Here is a 19303-nt window from a genome sequence, read left to right as displayed (position 1 = left end):
ACTACTTCTTCATGCCCCTCAGGGAGGTAAGGGTTCACTTTCTCAAAGGATACACTTCTTTGCCTTTCTCAAAATAGGCATTCCCCTGTCCTTGATATAATTCCTATATGTCACTCTTTCCTAAAGGTCTATTCACCTGCATGCATTCTTTAAACATCTGAGCACCTGCTGAATGCCAAGCATTGTGCTCAAGCTATGGTACACACAAGCCTCAGTTTCAAAAACCTTTATTTACAACAGGTGTGAACTTGCTCTGGGTCCCTGATATTCAAATTCCTTCCCAGACCAATAGCACCACGCTTGTTGGAAATGCAGAATCTCAAGGCCCATCCCATAACTCAGAATCCACATTTTTAAAAGATCTCCAGATTTAGCTACCCTTTCAAAGTCTGAGAAGCACTGCCCTAGATGACTGATTTCACCTACAAGACTCTTGAAGAGCAGTTTCAAGTCCAATAGGATTCTGCACCTAACCGAAGAGGGGTCCTAGGAATCAAATGAAAGTAGGAATGTCTCTGTTGGGGTCAGAGAGGAAACGCGACTTCTCTGGCACCAGCACCATAGAAAAAAGCACAACAGCACTTGGCAGGTCTCTCTAGTTCATGTTTATTAGTCTGCCTCAACCCCATCCATCTTACATAGGAATGCAAGTTAATGTGTTTCAAAGCCTACTATAAAAAACAAATACCACTTAAAATCTGATGTATTACATTTTTATTTCACTTTTTTTCCATTTCTTTAGAAAACAGTCATCTCCTCGCTAGCAGCTCTCTCCCCTAGACTGGGGGAGGGGAATGGAGGAGGTTGGGCACCTCCAAAGAAAAGGGGATGGGGGAGAAGGGCCCAGGGTTACCTCCTGAGGTTCTTCTGGGCCTGTTTCAACAATGTGTCAAAGTCAAGAGAATCAAATTTGCTCTTTACAGGAGCAGGGTCAAAGTCTTCCCGGTTGGAGTCTACAAAGGTAGAGAGAGACAAACATCAAGGTCTCTTTGAGTACACCTCCCAACCACAGGGTCTCAAATGGCCAGCTACTTCTCATATCTATAATGGATGGAGGTAAAATCTCCTGAATTTTAATTCAAAAGACAGAAGAGCCCCCATTTCTCCTCTTATCCCACCCTTTAAGCCCTTCATGTGTCAGAGGAAGACAAGTCTGCCTTACTAACCCCCGTCTCAAAAGGCTGGGGATTCTTCCAGGGAGGAGATGGAGTATACCAAAGGCTCAGGGCCTCCCTCCACTCACCAAGATCAGAATAGCTTCTCTTGCAGAACTGCCTGCGGCCCCCAAAGCAGAGATCAAAGGGCTGTTCATCCGCCTGCCTCAGCTTGTGGCCGCTCTCGATGGCTGCAAATGCCTCCTCGGCATAGCGATAAGTGACGAAGCCATAGTTGTCACTGGAGGGGAGGGTGAGACAGAAGCTGAGATGGCTATTTGGGCACATGCTGTGGAGAAGAGACAGCTCCCCAGGGTACAGGGACTGGGGAGGTTCTTCTCATTCCCCACATGGCCAACCCTCTGATTGTAGAGATGAAGGTGTCCTACACTGCCCAGCACACCGGAGCATTCAGGAAAGACAAAGCACTGAGACAGATAATGGGACAGGAAGGACATCCTGACCACAGGGCCCAACCTCACCCTTGGACACGGAAGTGGATGGTGCACTCCTCAATCTCCCCAAAAACAGAGAACCTCTGTTTCAGCTCTGACCGAGTCATGCGGCCAGGTATCTTCCCAATGAAGACCACTCTTCTCTCTTCCTATGTTGGGTCAAGGAAAATTGACACACCATGAGCCGAAGCCATAGCTGCAGATGGCTCTGTGAGCTCATGTCATGGCTCAGGCACAAGCCCTCTCCTCCTGGGACCTGTTCCTCTACTCACTATTGCACGCTCCTTCTGCAGAACTCTCTGCCTTTGGTAATGGTCATGTGAACGATAAGAACTGTACCTGCCAAGAGAAAAAGGTGCTATCAGCCCCCTAGACATTAGACAGCTCAAGTCTCAACTCTTAGGCTCTTGCACCCCAGATGCACCAACTCCCTGAAAACATGCTCACCGCCGCCTCCTGTCACTTCTCCGGCGAGGAGATGGAGAGCGGGAACGGCTTCGGGAACTAGATGATGAGGATGAGGAAGATGAGGAGGAAGATGAGGAGGAGGAAGAGGAAGAGCATCTTCGGGAACGTCCAGAAGAACTGCAACTGGACCTAGAGAACAAAAGATCACACAGAAATGATGGGAGGAGTGGAGGCATCATCCGTTTACCTCACCTTGGCCCCAGCCCTGCCTCCCTGTCAGGAAGCTCAGGACCAAAGGCAGAGAAAAGCAGAGGAGGTGCAGAAGAAAAGCAAACTGAGAACCTCGTGAACTTTACATGTTCTAGAGCATCTGGGCATTGATCTTATTTATTGTCAATTATGCAATTAAAAATAGAAGCATATCTAACAAGTCAGAAAGAATAAAAATAATACTCAGAGATAAAGTGCTGGGCCCTAGGTACTACAACAAGCCGAGGGGTGGCGGGTGTAAGGGAGAGGTGGGAGGGCAGGCAGGCCCATGTCTCTGGAATCCTGTTCCCCTCATGTCTCACAGGAGTACTATGATTATAGCATTAAGGGGAGGTGACTGTGCTAGATTTGTAATAGACGACATACCTGAAGATAAGCTTCACCACCAAAAACCAAGAATTCTTCACTGATGAAGTGGAAAAATTTGGGTCTATTATAGAGAAAAAGGTATTCCCCAAAAGTAGATGAGGCCACAGTGACACCCAAAGGACACCAGACTCTTTCCTCAACAGATGATTAAAGGAAGGATTATTTGCCATTAACAACCCACTAGGCCCACCATCCCACATCTACCGGAAAAATACAAGAAATAAGGACTGATACAGTGCAAAGGAATCAACGTGGTCAAGACCAAACCCTAACGGTCTCTCTCAAGGCAGGTCTCTAGGAAGCAGGAGATCTCAGAGATATCCCAATCTCCAACAGGGGACAGAAGCTATCTTTTCACAGCTTGCCTCCTTCAAATCCAGGAAAAGGGAAGAAGACAAAAGCCAAAGACAGAAATAGAAAAGCCTTTGTGCCTGAAAGTTCATCAAACTCAATGTGCAAAAGCTTTCAGAGTAAGCCAGAGGAGAGAACTTCCAAAGCGGAGAGAACCTAACAGGCCATCAGAGCTCACCTTCGCCACCTCTTGTGTGGGGGGGAGAGGGACCGGGACCGGGATCGGGATGAGGAAGACGACGATGAGGATGAGGAGGAAGATGCTTCGCTGGTCCGGGTGGACCCAGAGCTGACAGAACGGCTGCTGCGGCCACGGCGGCCTTGCCAGCCCCGGCTTGGGGGGCTGGCTGACCTGCAGGCTTTTCGATAACAGCGCACTGACTGCTGCTTGGCTGAGGGATCAGGGAGAGTCCTAGTGTTCGTGTCATTCCGGCAGGGTGAGGCCTCAGGGGACAGCAAGGCAGACGGGGCAAGGCAAGGAGTTTGGGGATCTGCCTGCTCTCTGCTAGTCCTGTGATCAAGTGGCTTCTGGGAGGCAGCTGTGCCTGCAGGCACAGAGGTGACTGAGCCCAGGGACAAGACAGGCTTGATGGTGATATCCTGATGGCGTTTGACGTTCCATCGGGAGCCCACCTCTGGAATGCCTAGGGCAGGCGTCTTTTTTGGGGGGGTCCTGCTCCGAACACAATAGTCATGGTCCCCAGAGCCCACGTGGACTGGACTAGGGCCACGGACCCCTTCGTGGAGGCAGGCTGCAGCTGGATGTTTGGCCTCTGTAACTCCTTCAGGCTTCAGGGTTCCCTCCTGGGCGGTGGACTTAGGAGATTTGGCTTTGGCCAGCAGAGAGACAGCAGCCAGGGGCTTCCATAACTGATGGGGAGGGGTAGCTGGAGGGGTGAGCCCTGTGAGGGGAGGGAGGATGGAGATAGCAGGATGAGATCTGATTCTACACTTCTACACACTGTGTATACAGGCTCCAGAGAACCCCACTTCATTTCACAAAGTGTACCAACACTGATCAGCAGCCCAACTTCTCCCACTGTTACAACTGCTGCTCCCCATCTTGGAGACCAGCAACAGAAACCCAACTGGCTACAGTCCTCCTGAACCTCTCATTGCCCAAACCCAGCTGGTGGCCAGGTGTCTGTTCCACCTCTTCATTCTTAGACTCACCCCTTGCCCCTGGCACTGACTGACTTCCAGGCTGCATTTTCCCTGAACTCATGTGATCATCTAATAAACTTCTACCTTGGGCATCACACCTGTCCACCTGTCTTCTACATTCCCGCTGGAGGAAGCACTCTAAACCAAACTGGTAAGACTTTTTCAATTTCTTCTTCAACGTACAATATAAAGTCCAACCAGCTTAACATGGCCAAGTTCCCATAACCTGGCCTCCTACTTAACACTCCAGCTTTCTCTTCTGAGCTCTGCCCACCACCCTGATCAGCCACTACACTCCAGCCAAAACGAACCACTCATCATTTCCCAAAACATACCGATACCAGGCTGGCTCTGTTTCTTCAGTTCACTCAAGCTGTTCCAACAACCTCAAATGCCCCTGATGTCAGTGATTTTCTCAAGCCTCTGATTTGAGGATTACCTTCTGTATAACCCTGTTCTGATAGTCCCTCTTCAGACCCCACTATAAACCAAACGGGTTTCTTTGACACACAACCTCTGATACTCGACGTGCTCATCTGTTTACACATCTGCCCCCTGGACTGTGAGAACCTCAAGGACGACGATCAGATTTCCATATCCCCAACACCTACACACACTTGCTGCAGAGAGGGCTCTACAAACATTTGCTGCATAAACTAATCAAAGGCAGAGTTCCCCACCCTGAACCCACCTGCCACGTTGGCCAGTTCTGGGGCTTGTAACCGGTCTAGGGGCCTCTTCTCCTGGGGAGTGTCAACGCTGCTGGCGGGGGGAAAAGGGAAAGCCTGGTTCATTGCCTCCTCAACAGCTGCTTTCCTCATGAAGCAACAGGAAAGGGGGACGTGCAGAGAGGAACAGGGGGCACAAACTGTCCCAATCATTCTCCTCCAGCACAAAAAGGGTTTTAGTGACTGAACTTTATGTAAGTTGGATCTCAGCTCTGTCCAATTTCTGGAGGCAGGCTGGCTATGACCTTGATACCCCCCACCTCTTCCAAGCCAGGAGCCTCTTGTGCCCGGCTCAAACCAACCCAAAATCAGTATGGAGGAAAATATGCTTGGCAGAAGAGGATGGGGTATCATAAACATGAAGGAAAAAAAAAGGCCTCTTGGTACTGGAAGAATGGGGAACAAGGAGGTCCAGGATACCTGTGTCCTCCAAGGAGTCAGGGAGCCCTAGCCATGAACATCCTCCCCCATTTTTTTCTTACACCATCAGCAGTGTTTTGAGCAACCTTAAAGCCTGTTAAATAAAGGAAAGAAACCCCCCAAAACACAACTCAGAACATAAAAGGCATCACCATTTGAAACCCCAGACTGGAATCAGCCAGAGGATGGTTCATATATATCCTCCTATGTATCACCCAAGACAATGCTCAGTAGTGATGGGCTGAGCCGGGGGTGGGGAGCAGGGAAAGACTTTAGAGCTGACTAAATGTCCCTTAACAGAGGCATCCAGTTGACAGTCCTGGAGCGCCGGCCGGCTGCTGACCAACAGCTGTAGGGTAACTTACTCACATCCCCATACTTACCCTGAGTTTCCTACAGCCAGGCTGTCAGCAGGAGCCGGGGGAGGGCACTCCTTTTTGGCTGCAAAGAAACCATACTAGTTAAAAGCCCAACCAGACGTTCCATACTGAGGAGGCACAGAACCGCTGGCTTTAAGACGCAAAGGAGGAAAATCCATTTTGTCTACGTACTCCACTGGGGTCTCCCCAAAGAAATCCATTCTCCTCCAGTGGGTACCCAACAACTATTTTTAATTATGTCTCTTCTGCTTAAGAACAAGCACACACTCCACCGAATCAGAGACCGAGTCCCAACTCCTAATCTAGCATTCCAGGTTCTATATAATCCACCCGATTAACTTGCTAGTCTTATAAGCTACTCTTGATCTTCACTTGTACTTTGCCTTGTACTACAGATACCTATTGTCAATTCAGGAGTCATTTCTGCAGATTCCTCTCCCCAGTTAGATGATAAGCTCCTTGAGAACACGACACAGTATCCTCCGCAGCACCTAGATCTACACTTATACTGAGAAGCTAAACTAGCCACTGCCTTTCAAATACACCATATGTGACCTTCCCTGCACCTCTGCCTTTATTCACCACATGCAGGCTTTCTGAATTCCTGTCTTCCAAGGCTCAGCTGGAGAACTACTTCCCTCTAGAAAAATGTCCCAAATTCACTTGGATCTCCCCATCCATCCACTCTTTATAGTTCTTGTCATGCTGTACCCTCTCTCTGGCTTGGATTGCATCAATGGAATTGTCTTCCCATTCCAATTAGGGGGCCACTCTAGTGGCAGAGACTCCCCTTTTCCCTCCTCCCAGTTTAAGCAACTACAGGGCTGGGCCCAAAAGAAACATCAACAGAAAGGGTTTCCTCACCTTCTGATTTCTCAAATTGCTCCAGCAGACTGGACAGGTCCGACGCCTCAATTCCTGTGGAAGCACACAACACAGGATTGGAAACCTGCCCCTATCCACCGAGCACACAGGTCCCAAAAGTTCCAAAACACCTCGCTTTTCTCCTTATGCGCCCCCTGCCCACTGTGGTAAGTAAACCAGGGGAGCAACACTCCCTGAGAAAGAGAATCAAACCAACCAGACTTCTCTCTCTCAAGGATTCTAACAAAGGTCAGCCCCATCGAGGCTTATCCTGTTTTATGGAGGACACTCCTCACAAAATTCTCACGCCATTCTTCACACCAACTGAACTGTGTGGCACTCACCAATCTCACTGATGAAAGCCTGCACCACAGCCTCAGGACCCTGGGTACGAGGGGTAGGTAGAAAGGACAGTTTCCTTAGACGGGCTGGGTGGACAGCAGGCAGTTTGGTGGTAGCACCCTGCCTTGGTGCCGGTGTGGGAACAGCCTTGGCAACAGGAGAGGGTGGTTTCTCCTTGGGCCTTGTCTCCTGTGGCTCAGGCTTTAGCCTCTCTGATGCAGGCTCCTCAATAGCCACATTCTCAGCAGACACACACGGTGGAGCCTTGATCCGAGGGCTGTGCACTGGGGAGGACGCCTTGTGTTTCAGATGGGGAGATGCAGGCACTGGCTTGACCTCCACCTTGGTGGGCTCTGTCCGTGTAGCTCCCTGGCCAGCTGCCCCAAGACTGAGGGGAGGAGCCATCGGCACAGCTGGCACACTTTCAGGAGAGCCAGCTGGGATGCCACCAGGCTCCACCTTGGGTGGGGGAACAACTCTTCCAACTGAGGTTAGTGGCAAAGGAGGTGGGGGAACAGCAGGCCAGAATGGAGGGTGTTGCAGCCCTGGGCCCCATCCCAAGGGCCCGTAGGTACAGTTGGAATTATACGGTGGGACTGGGGCAGGAGGAGGTACCCAAGGCACATTGCAAGTGGGGGGCACAGCATAGGCACCTGGAGTACCAGACACTAGGGGCACCGTTGGTGGGGGGGGCAGGCAAGGATAGCCAGAAGGGGACACAGGAGGATAACAAGGCCAGGGTGGCACAGGGGCATAGTGAGTATAGGGATCAGGTGGCACTGGCCCCAGAGACATCGGAACATTAGGAGGCTGCAAGGGTGGTGGAGGCAGATTGGGCACAGCTTGCCCATTTGTGGGAAGGGGCAGCACAGGAGTCATGCCCAGCCCACCCGTTGGAAAAGGCAGAGCAGTGGGCATTGTGGGGGGCACGGGCTGCACAGCAGGAGGTGGCAGTCTTGCTGGCAGCAGTTTCTCTTGGGACGGCACCTGCTCAGTAGGAGCTGAGGCCACAGGTTTGCTCACAGGTGGCTCAGGACTAGGAGAGGCAGGGCTGGGGCCCACAGACCCAAAGCAAGCCTCAGGAGGAGCCTCAGGACTTCTCTGCGGAGCTGTCTTCTTGGCTGGGGCTGGAGGGATGACAAGACAAGGGATGTCTGCCAGCCCTGTGGGAGTTTCTGGGAGGCTGGGCCACTTCCCAGCAGGAGGCTGAGGGGTCCTCTCTTCGGCCTCTGGCTGGCGCTGCTGCCTTCGTCGCCGGTACTCAGATAGGCTAAGAGGCCGAGGCCTGACTTCCTGGGTTGTGGTACTGGTACCAGTTTCTCCCTTCAGAGGACCTACAACCTCCCTGACTTCAGGACTGTTGGCCTTTGGGGGCTCTGAGGACTCTGATTCCAGGAGGAGCTGGCCACCTGGATTCCTCTGGGCTGATGATACTGCACCACGTCTGGGATCAGTTGGCCTAGACTTAACTAGTACAGGGTCAACTGGAGACAGGTCACTGGGAACAGAGTCAACTTGTACTGACTTGACCAGGACAGGGTCAACTGGAGACAAGTCGTCTGAGATGGGAACAACCACTGCAGGGTCAGCTGCTGCTGAGTCAGCCAGGACTGCATCAGCTGGGAGAGGGTCAACCAGCTCTGAGTTCACTGAAGCAAGGTTAGTTAGCACAGGGTCAGCAGGTTCAGTGTCAGTCACAGTGGGACCAGGGTCAACTACAGTGGAATCAGCTTCAACAGAGTCAAGTGGCATGGGGTCAGCTTGAGCAGAGTCAACCAGTGAGAGATGCGTTGAAACAGGGTTGGCTTGGATAGGGTCAACCAGGCTGGGGCAGAGGTCTACAGGATCTTCTTTAGCAGGACTAGCTTGCTCAGTACTGCTCTCCAAGTTCGCAGAGCTGGGCTTCTCCAAGGCAGCTGCCCAGGCCCGAGCCCAAGCCCGGGGCTTCCCTCTACCATGGAGAGGCCCAACCTCTCTTTGAAGGTCCTCCTGAGGCAGGCTGCCTCCTTGAGAGGTCACCTCTGGAACAGCTGTAGACTGCCCACGAGAGGCCGACCTCAGCCTCCTGGTGTAGCCCTCTGCACAGGCAGCTGGCTGCTCCTTGCTCTTCTTCCTCCTGCCCTTTCGAGCCCTCTGGGAACTTAGCATTGTGTTGGCTGGTGGGTTCTGAGGCCCATTGGGCGCCACTGCCTCCATGACCTCCCTGGGCTCCAACATGGAGGCTGACTCCAACTTTTCCTTTGAGTCCAGTGACAAACCCTCATCCTTAGGGCAGAGGGTTTCCTTGGGAACAGCAACCTCTGTCTCCACCTCTAGTGGTGGCATGAGCAGCTGCAAGGCTGGACTGACCTCTAGTGTGTCATCCAGGAGCACAGGCTGGGGGCCAGCAGGGATCTGTCGCACCACAACTGGGATCTCCAGGTCATTGCCAGCTGTGGCCGCCTGACCCACAATCTCCAACACCACACAATCCTCAGGCAGTGTCAAGTCATCTGGCTGCTCCTGAAGCTCATCCTCGAGCGCCGTCAGGTGGGTGAGGTTGGGCAGGCAGTACGGGTGCATGGCCCGCACCAGCTCACTCAAGGAGGAGATGCTCTCGTCTCCAGCTGCCTGTACTGCCATCTCTGCTGCTGCTGCTGTTTTCTCTTCCTCCTCAGGACAGGCTAAGTGCATGGGGAAGTCTGGGATGCTGCTCACAGAGTTGTTAAGCTCCCCAGCAAGCATCTCGCTGCTGAAGCCAGCCAGCTCCTCCTCTTCCTCCCCATCACTACGCTGCTGGGGAGGAGGGGACTGGCCCCAGCGGGTTCTTGACCTTGGGGGTCTCCAACTAGGAAGCTTAGGGGAGGAGGTCTCCAAGAAGGAAGGTGGAGAGAAGTCCCAAGGGGGATCTGCGAGCGCCATCTCAACCTACAGGACAGAAAACAAGACATAGGCATTTTCTCCAGGAATATATTCTTCCAGGCCTGTCCCCACATATTCCTCCCCGCCGGAGTCTATGAGGCTCCCTAGGGCAGGCTTACCCCACTTACTCTACTACTGCCTGTGCTGGGCCCCAGTGGGTCAGTTGCGGTGATGAGGTCACGTTCTGGGGGTGTCCGAGAGAGGCTGAGCAACCTGTGCAGCTAAAAGGGAGAAGAAGACCTGAGATGAGTCTGTGTTTCAGAACTTTATGAGTAGGCCCACGGATGTGGTTCTAACCTTTGCAACACCAACACACCTCTTCCCCATGTCCCACACTTACAGAGGAGCCCTCCCGAGGTGACACGAGCAGCTCCGAGTCAGGAATGCTGTCAAATGGAGATAGGTTCTCAGAATCTGCATTGTCCAAGATCTCCGTCAGAGCTGTGAGTAGTGACACTTCATTCTGGTCCTCCAGAGATAATCTGCTCTGTTCAGGAAAGATAATAGGAAGGTACCACCACCATCCTAACCAAGCCACTGAGAAGGACTAGATGCCAGGAGAATCCCTCTCCTGGGCTCAATTCAGCTCAATTTGCCAGAAAGAGACAAGAGTACCAGGGGGCATGGGTTCCACTCTCATTTACTACCATCTACTACCTCTCTAGTATCAACAGAGACCTGTCAAAATTGAGTCTTGAGTTTGTTTCATACCCTCTCCACCCTCAGTTAAGATGTGGGATGCTCAGTAGACAGCCCTTGAATAAGCTGGAACTGGATTCAAGACAAAGATTAGAACCCTCTGGACATGTAAGTCAGGGGCCCAGGCAGGGAGAAAGGCTGTGGACTATATCAAGTCTGCCAGGGCATACTTTTACATGGGACACAGCCCAAGTCTCACCTAGAAATAAAAAAACACTTCAAGGACTCAAGTTGAGTACCTGGGAACCAAGGTTCTGGAAGTCACAGCCCCAGCTCACCTCTCCAAGGCTACCAAAATCTTCAATGAGGGAGATGAGGGAGGCATCCATATAGCTGTGCATGGTCCCCAGCAGCGCCCCATCCTGCAGTATCAACTCCTCCATCTCCAGGTCCTTGTCCCTCAAACAGGGGCCCAGCCGAGACAGACTGACAAAGCCAGAATCATCACCCTCCTCGTGCAGCAGCGCCTGGGGCAAAAAAGGATAAGGTTAGAAAGGCCCCCTGAGCAGCTATTGACACACTCTGTAAACCAGGTGCCCAGCCCTCCGCCAGTGGCCTTGGACTCAGCAGGAACCCCACTACAGCCACGCCTCTGGACTTGCTGGGCAAAAAAAAGTTTAGACTCCATCTAGATATACTCGGAGCCCATGAAATTGATAAATTGGGGAGTAAAAAGATAAAAAAGACCAAGATTGTTCAGAAGAGTCATCTGCCGGCAATGATGAAGACAGACATTTTGAGGAACACACCAAAGGGCAGGAGGTCAGGGAGCTGGCGATTCCAGCGACAACCAGCTTACCTCCCTCAAATCCCACTTACACCTCTGTTCTCTGCTTAGCTCAAATCCCAGTCTCAACCACCATGAGTGATAGTCACATTTATTTCCAATTTCTGTGCTGAAGGCACTATAGTGTGCCACCCAACCTCTCAAAGGTAGTTGCAAGGGAAAAGTCTCTTCTCTGCCCAGTCAGAGCAAAAGAAGAGAAAACTTGATTCTGTGGACGGGCAAGCCCCACCCCATCTCTTCCTTGAGAAGGAGCAACATCTTCAGCCTTGTCAGGCAGGGAGCCGCCCGCCCAGGCCTGTCAAAGAGTGTGGGTGTGGGCAGGGCTAGAAGTGCCTGGAAGGGCTGGGGAGGCCAGAGGTAGAGGTATCTCCCCTAGAAGAAACTACAGATGATGCAAAGGCCGGAGAAGAGGAACAAACATGGACAAGCCAGTCTCCCCTCTCCTCTTGCAACAAAGGGAAACTCTTCCAAAAGAAAAAAAAGCAACAGGTGTGATGCACCTTCCCAATCAAGCCAAAGAGTCACAATGCCCAATGAGAGGAGAGGATACCTGGGACACTTTAGGAGGCCAGGCCTCCTAAAGATGAAGAGAAAGGTGGCAGGTTTTAGGCACTCGCTCCTCCCAGGCCTTCACAACCCTATAATTACAAATAGCACCTGAAGAGCACCTGCCTCAGCAAACACTTCTAGGTGCGCAAAAAGGCTGCACCTCAACTTGCCTTGCCACCTACCTGACCCAGCCATTAGGCTGGAATCCCAAGATGATGCCCCAGCTTTATGAACCACTCATCACCACTTCCATCTGACAGGTACTGGAAACCCAGTCAGAGAACCCCCTCTTCATCTGACCTCACTCATCCCTCCCCCCAACCCCCAAACAGCACAGCTCCCAGAGTACCAAGGATCATGGAGGGGCTAAGCCCAGGCTAAGAGTGTTAGCCACCAGCATCTCTAACTTTAATAACCCCCCCAACTGGTTTTCCCACAGTCAGCCTGTTCTTGCAGGGTTCAAAATCAGCTACAAACTTGAAAATACACGTGATCACCTCTTGAGACCCTCCCTAGTCCCCTCCAAGGGTATTTCCCTGCTCTCAGCATTAGGGTTAAGCCCTTAAATGGATTACCGTGGCCCTGGTATCCCCCCCAGACTCCTCCGGGGTGTCTTCTCTTAACCACTCTCTCTGGCCACACCAGCCATACAGGTTTCTCCAATAAGCCATGTTCTCTTCCCCCTCAAGGCCTTAACCCACTATTCCCTCTGAGAAAAGCTCCTCCTTCCCCTTCCCCCATAGTCTCACTTTAAAATGTCTCTTCCCAGACCCTGCAAGGTAAATTACTACTGCTGATTATATAATATGCTGCACTTTCCTTTTGTCTCACTCATCATCATTTATTGTCTAACATGATAAAGACATAGGATCCTGGAGGACAGGGGCCATGTGTGATTTACCACAATATCCCATGTTTGAACATAATGGAATCTCAATACCTGGCTAACTGGACTAGCTTCCACATACTCATCTGTGTGTGTATTTGTGGTGAACAATCTCTCTGTGAGACCTTCTCCAATTCCAAACAACAACCTAACTTGGATTACAGTTGGATCATGGATCCTTCCTGCCTCTCCCCCAAAGGGTTGGGGTGGTCAGCACCAGCCCCACAGCATGTGGCCTCTGAGAAAATAAGAGAAGAGGAGGTGGGCAGCTTCCAAGTTAGAGCCCCAGAAGCCATCTTCCCCCTCCAAGGCCTGAATTGCTCTGCTAAAACTGATATTACCCGACAGCCTGCAGCCCAACTCCCACCTAGAAACCGAAAAAAAAAAAAAGGATTTCAAGGACTCAGCTTAATTGCTTAAGAGAGATAACAGTCCAAACTAAGTCTTGCCCACCTCCACTCTGGGTGGGAACTTTTAAGAAGCCCTGTTGAGGAGTAGGACGATAACACTTTAAAGTAAGAATAACTGAAGAGCAAGAAAAAGAGATTATGACAGAATTTCCCCCCACTCAATAAACGTTCAACTAGTGTTGAATAGTTTTCAAATCGCCTCCAACTTTTGTCATCCCCAGAAAAAATCCCAGAAAAGCTTAAAACAAAAACCATCTCAATTTATATATCAATTCACAGGAACAGGCCTTAGCTGCCTTCTCCAGAGATGTTGGAGGAGAAAAGCGAGGAAGAGAGGATTCCCTTTCTTTACCTAAGCCTGCCCCATGTAAATTTTGATACCTCCCATACCCCTTGAATTAGGAGGCAGGACTACAAGCAAACAAAACGCCAGCGCCTGTGACTCATAAGTCACCCCAAGCCGGTCGGACAGAAGCGGCCACTAGCTCACTCCACAGCCCTTCAACCTCAGCCCTCTACCCTTCCCAACACGCTCCGCCATCAGCAGGACTGCACGCACATTTGGAAAGTCCTTCACCATCCGTCGTAGAGAGGCGAAGCGGGCCAAAGCAGAAGGAAAAAACTCCTTCAAGGTTCTGAGCAAAGTTGATTCCAGCAGCCCCAACCTTCCTTCCCAGTCAGGGGCCCCCTGCGCCGATCGGAGATGGCGGGACCGGCTGAGACACACCCAGTTCCCGGCAGTGCGGCTCCAGCGCCGAAACCAGGTGCCGGGTAGCCTGGAGCGGGAGCCACGTGGACATTCCCTCCCCGCCCCCACGTGGACCCGCGGCCCCCCCGCCCCCGGCCCAACCCACGTGGGTGCCGGGGCCGCCTAGAGGGGGAGGGGAAGCAGACAAGTTCTCCCGGGAAAATCACTCCCCCCACCCCACGTGGCTCCGAAAAGGCACTGCGGCGCGGGGCTAGAAGCACCCCCCACTCAGCATCCTTAAGAGGAAGGTCTTACTCTATTACTCAAGTCTGAATGCCTGATCACCCCCACACACATGCGCCAGGTTTCCGACAGCCGGCTCTGCCCCTCCAGCGTTCCGGAGCAATGGCCATAAGGACCCTGCTTCTGCCAGCATATCCCCAGCAAACGACCCAGACCCGCTCGGTCCAACCTGTCTCGCGCAGCCACCCGGCATCGACTCCCGAACGCTTCTTCCCTTTCCTGTGGCGTCCACGTGTCACCGCCCGGCACACGCCGCTTTGCAGCCAGCCGCGGGCCGCCCGCTAGTCTCTCACCTGCTCCCCGCCACTCACAGCGCCCATGGTGCCATATGGTGCTTGGCTCCGACTCCCCCAACCGCTGCTGCGCACTCCACCGCCAGGGTCGGGGCCAGGGCCCCCACTCGCAGGCGGCGCGATTCCGTCTCTCCGTCCCCGGCGCGCCGCCATCTTGGCCCCTGAACACCCAGCGCAGCTCTAATCGCCGGCGCCGCCTCGCCCAGCCGATTGTCGGAAGGGAACTACAACTCCCGGGAGACCATGCAAGACTACGAATCCCAGAAGACTGAGCGGTGATATCGATTTGCACCCGGGAAGACGGCACTGGCCTCGCGAGGGAGCCTGGGAGTAGTAGTCGCATTCAACACAGCCTGAGGGGCACGTGGTACAGGCATTCGGTAATGCATGATTTTGTGTTGCGCTTGAGGACCTAGTTTCGGAGCGCGAAGGAGATATTTACCTTTTGCTCATCTTTTTATTTTTTTAATCTGCCCAACTGTCGAAGCGCCCTCTTTGACGTTTTACCTGCTGCTCGTTGCTTTTGCCTTAGTCCAAGTGGGCCTGTGTTTTGAAATAGCACCCCCTCGTGGGCACCCGCACTCCAAGAGCTAAATCTCACCTGCTACACTGCGGCAGAGTAATTTAAGTTTAATTTTGTTCAGTTGCCCAGTCTTATCCGACTCTTTGCGACCCCATGGACTGCAGCACGCCAGGCACAAATTTAATCTTAAAACACATTATCGTCGGTTCTGAGATACTCAGAGACCCACGCTGGCGCCTCATTGCCAAATTTAATGCCTGCTATTGCAGATTATCTTGTTGTCGTCCAAACACAACAATCATTCTCCTGCTTTTGTTTTTCTCTGTGGAAAACTTGAGCCTCAAAACATCTTTGATGCTCTGTTTTATCCTGGAAAGCCTTTTTGGTCATCCCAGCCAAACTCGAGCCCTCCCTGAATTTCTACAGTCCATAATTATCTCTATTATTTACTCATTTGGCATTTAGAATCTCCTTCATATTGTTTTCCTATTTTTCTTTTTTAAGTTTTGTATTACAGAAGTTTAAAATTCATTTCAGAGTACAAAACTGTTTAAGTAAGATACTTGGCCTACAAATTCCAATCCCCAGATTTAAACCTTGTCACCTTTGGGATATATTCAGCCAAACTTTCTGTAAATATAAAAATGTATAGGTCATAGTGAAGAAACATTCAAGCATTACTTTCTGTCCTAGTCCCAGAGTTTGTAAAGGTGAACCCACTGGGGCTGGCTGGAGAAGAGAAAAGTTTGTTCCAGAAGGAACTGAGGGATGGATCATAAGGACTTCTAAACGTGGGAAAGGGAGGAATAAATTATTTGTTAAAAATTAGTTGTATATTTTTTTCCAGGCCTGAAGAAAAAACAAAACCTGTATAATGAAATCTAACTCTTGGAGAACACCAAAAAGGAATTTTCAAGTTATTTTTTATACAACCTAGCTGTTCTAATTAGCATATAATCATTTCAGCCTCTCTAAATAAAAGGGGTTTGTTCTAGTTTGGTTTGGTTTTGGCCATGCTGAGTGGCTTGGGGGATTTTAGTTCTCCAACCAGGGACTGAAGCTGGGCCCTCCCACAGTGAGAACTTAAGAGTCCTAATCACTGGAACCACCTGACCACCAGGAAACTCCCCTAAGGGTTTTCCCTAAAAAGAAGTGTTAGGGATAATATTTTAGTCCATAGTTTGTTCCAGAACAAACTGAGGGATCTTAAGGACTTCTAAACATGGGAAATGGAGGAATAAATTATTTTCAAAAATCAGTTGTATATTTTTTCCAATTTTTAATCAATTCATTAACCAATATTTACTGAGATCTGAGTACCAGTTCCATTAAATGAATATATCATTATTTAAATGAATATATGGGCTTCCTTTGTGGCTCAGCTGGTAAAGAATCCACCTGCAATGAATATATAATTTAATATAATTACCATTATTTAAATTTTATTTGTGATTCCTAGTTTTTCACTATTACAAATTAAGTTACAGTGGATATTCTTATACATATATCTTTCCTTCTTTTCTGCCATGGTATCTTAGTTCACTGACCAGGGATGGAACCCAGCCTAGCAGTAAAAGCTGCAAGTCCTAACCACTGGACTGCTGGGGAATTCTCCCCCCACCTTTTTTATTTTTTGCACACTCTTTCTGTGAAATAGTTTCCTTGAAAGAAGTTTGCTAAGTTAAAGGCTATATATGTGTGTAAAAGTGTTAGTTGCTCAGTGGTGTCTGACTCTTTGTGATCCCATAGACTATAGCTGCCAGGCTCCTCTGTCCATGGAATTCTTCAGGCAAGAAAACTGGAGTGGGTAGCCATTCCCTTCTACAGGGGATCTTCCTGACCCAGGGATGGAATCCAGGTCTCCTGCATTACAGGCAGATTCTTTACCATCTGAGCCACCAAGGAAGCCCCGTATATATGTATATACATTTGAAAAGTCAGTTAACATCAGTTCAGTCGCTCAGTCATGTCCAACTCTTTGCACCCCATGAATCGCAGCATGCCAGGCCTCCCTGTCCATCACCAACTCCCGGAGTCCACCAAAAACTCACGTCCGTCGAGTCAGTGATGCCATCCAGCCATCTCATCCTCGGTCGTCCCCTTCTCCTCCCGCCCCCCAATCCCTCCCAGCATCAGGGTCTTTTCCAATGAGTCAACTCTTCGCATGAGGTGGCCATAGTATTGGAGTTTCAGCTTCAGCATCAGTCCTTCCAATGAACACCCAGGACTGATCTCCTTTAGGATGGACTGGTTGGATCTCCTTGCAGTCCAAGGGACTCTCAAGAGCCTTCTCCAACACCACAGTTCAAAAGCATCAATTCTTCGGCACTCAGCTTTCTTCACAGTCCAACTTTCACAGCCATACATGACCAATGGAAAAACCATAGCCTTGACTAGACGGACCTTTGTTGGCAAAGTAATATCTCTGCTTTCGAATATGCAATCTAGGTTGGTCATAACTTTCCTTCCAAGGAGTAAGTGTCTTTTAATTTCATGGCTGCAGTCACCATCTGCAGTGATTTTGGAGCCCCCAAAAATAAAGTCTGACACTGTTTCCACTGTTTCCCCATCTATTTACCATGAAGTGATGGGACTGGATGCCATGATCTTAGTTTTCTGAATGTTGAGCTTTAAGCCAACTTTTTCACTCTCCTCTTTCACTTTCATCAAGAGGCTTTTTAGTTCCTCTCACCTTCTACCATAAGGGCGATGTCATCTGCATATCTGAGGTTATTGATATTTCTCCCGGCAATCTTGATTCCAGCTTGTGTTTCTTCCAGCCCAGCGTTTCTCATGATATACTCTGCATAGAAGTTAAATAAGCAGGGTGACAGTATACAGCCTTGATGTTCTCCCTTTCCTATTTGGAACCAGTCTGTTGTTCCATGTCCAGTTCTAACTGTTGCTTCCTGACCTGCATATAGGTTTCTCAAGAGGCAGGTCAGGTGGTCTGGTATTCTCTTTCAGAATTTTCCACAGTTTATTGTGATCGACACAGTCAAAGGCTTTGGCATAGTCAATAAAGCAGAAATAGATGTTATTCTGGAACCCTCTTGCTTTTTCTATGATCCAGCGGATGTTGGCAATTTGATCTCTGGTTCCTCTGCCTTTTCTAAAACCAGCTTGAACATCAGGAAGTTCGCGGTTCATGTATTGCTGAAGCCTGGCTTGGAGAATTTTGAGCATTACTTTACTAGCGTGTGAGATGAGTGCAATTGTGCGGTAGTTTGAGCATTCTTTGGCATTGCCTTTCTTTGGGATTGGAATGAAAACTGACCTTTTCCAGTCCTGTGGCCACTGCTGAGTTTTCCAAATTTGCTGGCATATTGAGTGCAGCACTTTCACAGCATCATCTTTCAGGATTTGAAATAGCTCCACTGGAATTCCATCACCTCCACTAGCTTTGTTCGTAGTGATGCTTGCTAAGGCCCACTTGACTTCACATTCCAGGAATCTGGCTCTAGGTGAGTGATCACACCATCATGATTATCTGGATCATGGAGATCTCTTTTGTACAGTTCTTCTGTGTATTCTTGCCACCTCTTCTTAATATCTTCTGCTTCTGTTAGAACCATACCATTTCGATCCTTTATCGAGCCCATCTTTGCATGAAATATTCTCTTGGTATCTCTAATTTTCTTGAAGAGATCTCTAGTCTTTCCCTTTCTGTTGTTTTCCTCTATTTCTTTGCATTGATCGCTGAGGAAGGCTTTCTTATCTCTTCTTGCTATTCTTTGCAACTCTGCAGTCAGATGCTTATATCTTTCCTTTTCTCCTTTGCTTTTCACTTCTCTTCTTTTCACAGCTATTTGTAAGGCCTCCTCAGACAGCCATTTTGCTTGTTTTGCATTTCTTTTTCTTGGGGATGGTATTGATCCCTGTCTTCTGTACAATGTCACAAACCTCCATCCATAGTTCATCAGGCACTCTGTCTATCAGATCTAGGCCCTTAAATCTATTTCTCACTTCCACTGTATAATCATAAGGGATTTGATTTAGGTCATACCTGAATGGTCTAGTGGTTTTCCCTACTTTCTTCAATTTAAGTCTGAATTTGTCAATAAGGAGTTCATTATCTGAGCCACAGTCAGCTCCCGGTCTTGTTTTAACTGACTGTATTAGAGCTTCTCCATCTTTGGCTGCAAAGAATATAATCAATCTGATTTCAGGGTTGACCATCTGGTGATGTCCATGTGTAGAGTCTTCTCTTGTGTTGTTGGAAGAGGGTGTTTGCTATGACCAGTGCATTTTCTTGGCAAAACTCTATTAGTCTTTGCCCTGCTTCATTCTGTACTCCAAGGCCAAATGTGCCTGTTACTCCAGGTGTTTCTTGACTTCCTACTTTTGCATTCCAGTCCC

The 19303-nt window shown here is 49.8% G+C and overlaps 1 protein-coding gene and 1 non-coding gene across 7 annotated transcripts; one reads left to right on the top strand and one right to left on the bottom strand.

The window, feature by feature from the left end:
- Window positions 1–590: 590 nt before the first annotated feature.
- PPRC1 (PPARG related coactivator 1) lies at window positions 591–15080 on the bottom strand. Of its 6 annotated transcripts, none has more exons than XM_040254253.1 (14): window positions 14422–15080; window positions 10784–10972; window positions 10147–10293; window positions 9926–10027; window positions 6908–9812; window positions 6564–6617; window positions 5703–5760; window positions 4863–4933; window positions 3186–3909; window positions 2057–2206; window positions 1882–1948; window positions 1637–1758; window positions 1244–1395; window positions 591–953 (listed from the first exon to the last, which is right to left on the bottom strand). In XM_040254253.1, the coding sequence occupies exons 1-14, from the start codon at window positions 14572–14574 to the stop codon at window positions 850–852; spliced, it is 4998 nt and encodes a 1665-aa protein (XP_040110187.1). In that variant the 5' UTR covers window positions 14575–15080; the 3' UTR covers window positions 591–849. The 6 variants fall into 6 exon arrangements, with proteins under 6 accessions (XP_040110187.1, XP_040110188.1, XP_040110189.1 ...); XM_040254254.1 differs by having other exon boundaries at window positions 4863–4930; XM_040254255.1 differs by having other exon boundaries at window positions 9935–10027; window positions 14422–15079.
- A 517-nt stretch (window positions 15081–15597) lies between these two features.
- LOC120874012 lies at window positions 15598–15718 on the top strand. Its single transcript, XR_005723583.1, has one exon. It is a non-coding gene; the product is annotated as a small nucleolar RNA SNORD22 (small nucleolar RNA).
- Window positions 15719–19303: the final 3585 nt, after the last annotated feature.

The sequence above is a fragment of the Oryx dammah genome, unplaced genomic scaffold (assembly GCF_014754425.2).
Source record: "Oryx dammah isolate SB20612 unplaced genomic scaffold, SCBI_Odam_1.1 HiC_scaffold_14, whole genome shotgun sequence".
NCBI lineage: Eukaryota > Metazoa > Chordata > Mammalia > Artiodactyla > Bovidae > Oryx > Oryx dammah.
This window is presented reverse-complemented; position numbering and strand designations above follow the sequence as displayed.

Bases quoted from the DNA above. Each gene is read 5' to 3' on its own strand.
- PPRC1 (XM_040254253.1), bottom strand. From the start codon at position 14,574: ATGGCGGCGCGCCGGGGACGGAGAGACGGAATCGCGCCGCCTGCGAGT. The intron at 9,813-9,925 runs GTAAGCCTGCCC...TCTGTCCTGTAG, and splicing joins GCAGTAGTAGAGTAAGTGGG to GTTGAGATGGCGCTCGCAGA. The intron at 6,618-6,907 runs GTGAGTGCCACA...GTGCTTCCACAG, and splicing joins GGCTTTCATCAGTGAGATTG to GAATTGAGGCGTCGGACCTG.